The sequence below is a fragment of the Hibiscus syriacus genome, unplaced genomic scaffold, assembly GCF_006381635.1.
Source record: "Hibiscus syriacus cultivar Baekdansim isolate YM2019G1 unplaced genomic scaffold, ASM638163v2 tig00117034_pilon, whole genome shotgun sequence".
Lineage (NCBI taxonomy): Eukaryota > Viridiplantae > Streptophyta > Magnoliopsida > Malvales > Malvaceae > Hibiscus > Hibiscus syriacus.
In genome coordinates, this window is record NW_024063533.1 from 7161204 (window position 1) to 7167503 (window position 6300).

At 33.7% G+C, this 6300-nt stretch overlaps 1 protein-coding gene across 1 annotated transcript; it reads left to right on the forward strand.

The window, feature by feature from the left end:
- Positions 1–3589: 3589 nt before the first annotated feature.
- LOC120196829 (red chlorophyll catabolite reductase, chloroplastic-like) lies at positions 3590–6012 on the forward strand. The gene is given in 3 exon segments (XM_039198544.1): positions 3590–3865; positions 3867–3924; positions 5327–6012. Coding segments are annotated over 3 exon segments (819 nt in total). The 5' UTR covers positions 3590–3719; the 3' UTR covers positions 5942–6012.
- Positions 6013–6300: the final 288 nt, after the last annotated feature.

Here is a 6300-nt window from a genome sequence, read left to right on the forward strand (position 1 = left end):
TGGTAAGAGGGAAGTGGGCTTTTATTTGCTCTGTGCTTTTACGGTCATTATACTATTCCAAAAAGGGCCCAAATTTTGTTATCACTATAATAATTTATACCAATATCTTAAATTATTACGTAATTTTAACTACATTATTGTATGAATTTAAAATTAATAAGATATAATGTTTTCTAAATAAAATTGAAAGTTTATATTATTTTATGACTAAATTTCACTATATGTCCCCAAATTATGTCCTTTATTATAAATTAGTCTCTAAATTTTTAAACATTCCAAACTCATCCTAAAACCATGACTCTCATTCTAAATAGATCTCAAACTTTTGAATATTTCAAATTTATCTCTAAACTATGACTCTCATTCTAAATAAATCTTAAACTTTTGAACATTCTAGATTTATCCTCAAACTATAAACTCTTATTCTAAATTAATCTCAATCTTTAAAAAATTTTATAATAATAAAATTACGTTTTAAAAAAATTTATAGTTTAAAATTCCAGACAAAGATAATGAAAAATAATAATAAATTTCTTCTATGGTGATTGGTTTAGGGGTTTATAAATTCGACTCGATTTCAAAAATTTAATTTTTTAATTCAACATTAAAATATTTGACTCGACTTGAACATTTTCAAATAAAAATTGAGTTATAAAATAAGAGTTGAATAACTCAAAATTTGTAATAATTAGTAGATTGATTTCAAGTTCAAGTTGAATCCCTTAATTGTGCATTGTATATGCATATTGCATATGAAAAAAAATATTAAGATATATATATATATATGATTATAGAAACCATTTAAATTAGAATCAATTATAACTATAACATTATAAATATTTATAATGAAATTAAAAAAACATAAATAACTCAACTCAACTCGAATTTTATAAACTCGACTCGACTAAAAGGTATAAAATAAAATTTAAATTATAAAAGAAAATTCGTTAACTAAATTAATTCCAAACTTTTTAACTTCACTCGACCGAAATTCAACTGAATCGAATGTTGAGCCTAATTTAGAACAGCAGTTTGTGTATCTGAGATCTGATTATCACATGTAACGTAAATGTGTTGTGTTAAATTACCCTTGCATTAAATTAAGGGTAAAGTATATTAATGGTCACTGAACTTTTTTAAAGCATTCATTTAGGTCCCCCAACTTTTAAAACTTACAATACAGTCCTCCAACATTTAGTCCGTTTGCAATATGGTCCCCGACCGTTACACTGCCTTTAGTACATTTGCAATATGGTCATTGAACTTTTCAGGAACTTGTATTTAGGTCCCCCAACTTTTAAAACTTGCAACACAGTCCTCAATTTCATTATAAACCCTAAATTCTAAAATAATTCAATTATATTTTAAACCCTAAATTCTAAAATACTTTAATTTAGGGTTTATAATGTAATTGAAGTGTTTTGGAATTTTGAACATGAATTTGTTATTTGACAGTGTTTACTTCAATATAAATTTGAGGTTTGTTGCATGCACATCCAACGACTACCGTACTTTGAACATAAAAAGTGCATCCATCATGTTTATTGCATAAACCGTTGAAGTAAAATTAACAAGACCAATTTGTCTTGTTCGTAGCTGTCGCACTTCGGTATGACAATCTAATAGGTTTTGATGGAACTTAAGCATGCACATCCAACGACTGCGAAAATAGTAAAGAGTTTTAGTTCATGTGACTACAACATACATCCAAGCAATAACTAAAATAAACCAAGAATATCAATTAATAACTCATTCAAAGGAGGACTTAATAAATAAAGGGAAAGAGGTTTGGTCATAGTCACTCCAAAAGCTAAGGTATCAAATGGGTTGTTTAAGATATACATTATATGTCAAATACAACATTACCAGTTGCAAATGCATTAATGGCCTACCCTTTTAACATATAATTGCTTCTAATGTTCATGTTTAATGTTCCTTAATAGCCAAACATAATGAGAATCTAAAGCAGATAGCGGAACTAACCCCATAATTCTTATAAATTCATGACATGTCAGCAATAAAAGATATTGTAAAATATAGAGGACACTGCAACAAACATATATATGCCAGAAATGAAGGTGCAAATGTGCAATGACAGGGCAACATATCAAGTAGATGCTCTAAATATACTACCCTGTCATGATGTCTTTCGAGTTGCGTGCATGCAGAATTGTCTTATAAAGCTATAATTCAATATAGATTTAACTGTAAAATTTCCAAAACATGTAAAAAAATCCAATTCGTTCACGATATATCAGTCCCATAATTAAAATGAACTTGTTAAAAAAGAATACGAGCTCACATGATGCCGAAAACCACAGGTCAGATCAATACAATTCCCAATAAACTAGTACCAACAGTCCCTCAGATTGAGCCTGGCGATTTCACTATGTCGATACTCACAACCAATTCCCTATTTTAAAGAAAAACCAAACAATAAGATAAAAAAATTTAGTCTAGGACCGTATTTCACTTCTATTCTGATGGACTGAATATCTTTCATAAGGAGTACTAAAAGTTTTGATTAAGAAGAAGGAAAGAAAATTAGATGGTTTTGGTTCAAAACTAACACTGAATATCCAGATCCTTGACATGCAGTTCCAGAAACATAAAAATTTCAACAAACAAATACACAATGCGAGCTGAAAATGGGAAATTACGAAAGAGGAAAAGCTTACTTCCAGATAGCCCAAAAGAGAAAATAATATACCTTCTTGCAAGTGATGTGAGATGCTAAGAAATAAATACAATCGGTGTTGCATTCCAGCAATTCTTTCTCCATTTTTTCTTTGTAAATAAAAAGTTGAAAGACATAGCACTGCTTGGATTTACAATTTTACATGGCGGAAAATTGAAGAACAAAAACCAAACGAGAGTGCATGTGAGCGAAAGAGACTGAGAGGTGAATGCGCTGTTTGAGATTTCATTATATTTGATCATCTGTTGGAAAATCTTTGACCACAAGGATTAAACAAAAAATTATTATATGTCATTTATACAAAATAATTCCAGCTTTGTTGGTGACTTTCAACAATGATACTTATTTCATCTTAGTAGTATTTGTCAACTCTGCATTTCTAACCCCATTTTTTCTCACAAGCATTTCATCGAACATCTATGCTTCACCAAAGATGACTTGTATCTAACATTACACCTTGAATCGTTGATGGTCCCGATAGTCCCTTGGTCAGGTCTTCTCTCAATGGACCCTTATTAAAGTCAACACCTCCACGTAATTCAAAGTTATATTAGAATTTCCCATGCATCCCCGACTGAAATGTTATGCTGCAAATGAGAAGAGAAAAGCAAAAAAGGAAATTCAAGATCAAAAAGAAATTTGGGATTTAGAATGAAATTGAGGATTGTGTTGCAAGTTTTAAAAGTTGTGGGACCTAAATACAAGCGTCTGAAAAGTTCAGTGACCATATTGCAAACATACTAAAGGGAGTTAACGGTCGGGGACCATATTGCAAATGGATTAAACATTTTAGGACTGTATTGCAAGTTTTAAAAGTTAAGAGACCTAAATAAAAGTTTTAAAAAAGTTTACTTACCATTACTATACTTTACCCTCAAGGGGCAGGCAACTCGACAGCAGAACAACTAATGGCCGTCCTCTTCCCACGTTTTCTAAATTCCCCTCTCACTTCACTTCTTTCGCTCCGCCTTCACCCAGGTCTAAAATCTTTGCATCTTCTGCACCATCGTCGTCATCTCCCATGGACATCACCTCCAGAAAGTACACGGATTTCCCATTCGTCCCTGCCCCACATAGGAACCTGATGGCTGATCTCGTATCTCCGATGGAGAATCGTCTGGATTCTCAGCTCAAACCATGCACTCTACCTTCTGATGTACAGTATTACTACAAGTGGGAACTTCCATGGCTCGCTTTATTTCAGATCAGGCCATACCTCTTCTCCGGTATGCTTTTACTTTCTAAACTTTTCACTTCAATTTTTTTTACTAAATTGTTTCATTTATTGTTAAGAAGCAAGCAAACTTGGGCAATTGGAATTTTCAAAGCTGCCCATTCCTACTGTTCAATTTCTTTGCTTATTTAACTCAAGTATGCTCCCTTGAGAAGGCAACTTCTCAAGTAACTGAATAAGAATGAACTCAAATTGAACGGAAAATGCATCCTTTTATTGATTAACTGCTCAACAAACACACGTTGTTATTGCAAGGGTAGAATTAGAATGTTGAATTGTTGATGAATTTAGGGTTTCATGCCTAGTACTTTTAGGTTCATGTGCACAAATTTTGGTATAGAAACGTTTTGCCGTTGGTTCTAGTGATTAGGATATTCCTATTTTTTGAATACAATAATTTAGTTTTGGTTCATTGGTCATAAGGCTTGTTGAAAGCTTTCCACAATTGCTGTTAGTCAAATCAAGACAAGTGTGTAAAGAATAGGTAAAATCGTTCATGTTATATGCATTAATTATATGGTTTTGGATGCAGATTTTTGCATATTGGCTTGTGGTCTTTGATTTGAGGTTAATGTTTCCTAGGGTGCTAACTTTGAAATTAAAATTCTAATCCTGACTTAACCTTGCAAATTTCCTCCTATAATTCTATTTAATCTAAAGATTGCTACCTTAGCTGGCCAATTAAAGTTTTGATCAGGCAAGATGAAGTATATAATTCATAGCCATAGGTAGTGAATACAAGACTTCACCCAATGGATGAAAGAATAAGGATGTTCGCCTTAATCCCCCACCTGAGAATAAAATCAAATGAATTGAAGGAACAATGAGAAGTTTGGTAATATTAGTATGATCAATGGATTTGGATAAGCTTTTCTTGTTTTTATGCTCGTCCTACTTCCTAGTTCTAACCTCTGTGATGCATCTTCTGGTAAATTTTAGATGTATCATTTCTGTAAGAATGCTTAGAACAACATCCTCTGGTCCCAAACTCCAGTTTTTTAGGCTCAGATTCACCAAAGTTGATCATTGTCGCTGAAAAAGGTAGGGATGATGTTGATCTAAGGATATCCTGTTCGTTTTTAAACTGATTCATGGAATCAAAACAGCAACATATGTTGTTTTGTATTTGAATTATTGGCTGTGTTGCCCAGGACCTAGTTATCTCTCTCTGAGTGCCAAGGTAGTGGCTATGTTCTTCCTTCCCAGTAACACTGCAGAAACATTGCCGTTGCACAAATGTTCAGCACCATGCACTGCTGTTTTCATTTTGTAAATGCATTATATTACTTCATATATCATCTGAGATTGGTCAGTTGGTATTTTGCTGATGTGCAAGACATGATCTAATGTCCCATTTACGGGATTCGGAATATATGGAATTTTGGATATTTCAGGTTGATTTCGTACTAGGAAGTTGGATACACAGTATGCTGCCAACAGGGGGAGAACTGAACATAATAAGACTTTCAGCATATATGGATACTTCCACAGATTCCCCAAATTTTCTGATCGAGCTCATACAGAGTAGCCCTACATCGCTTGTTTTCCTTCTGGATCTGCCCCCTCGAAAGGACCTAGTCTTATATCCCGAGTACCTTAATACATTTTACGAGAACACCCGGCTTGAATCACTTAGGCAAACGATTGAGAAACTCCCAGAAGTTCAACCTTACTACTCCTCTGCCCTTTACGTTCGATGTCTTGCATCCCCAACAACCACCACGATCCAAATCAATACAGAGGGAGCAGGACGCATGGAGGAGATTATAAAGGATCATATACATCCTGTAGCAAAAGAAGTATTGGGGATATGGTTGGACAGATGCATAGGAGGACGTAGAAACGTGGATGAGGCAGGAAAGGCATATTTGGAGAAGAGGGATAGGGTGATTAAGACCAAGTGCCTTGAGATCGTTGAGAGTGACATAGGTTCACTCTTCCCAAGATTGTTTGGGCCGGACACAGCAAATCGTTTATTAGAGGCGATAAGGGAAGCATACGGTGAATGAGTGCCAAGTCAATGGAATTTCACCCTTTCTCTCAGCATTGGAAAATAATTTAAGTACTCGGTCCAGAAATAGTTATGTTACTTCAAGTAATTGAAATAGGGCCTGATGTTTAGTAATTCAAACTTAATCCAACTGTTTAGTAATTGAACTGATATTATGGATGAAATTTTGTGCTATGATTTGGCCACTTCTGTTTATCACTTTAAGGGGAACAAATATTTGTCTAGGAAACTTTTGTTTACTTTCATCTGAGTCCCGCCACCTTCCCTGTTGCAGCCATGCCCTCTAAATTAATGGGGTTGAAATTGAATAGCTTCAGCCTTTAAAATATTTCAATTTATGCGACTTTTGTTTGTGTT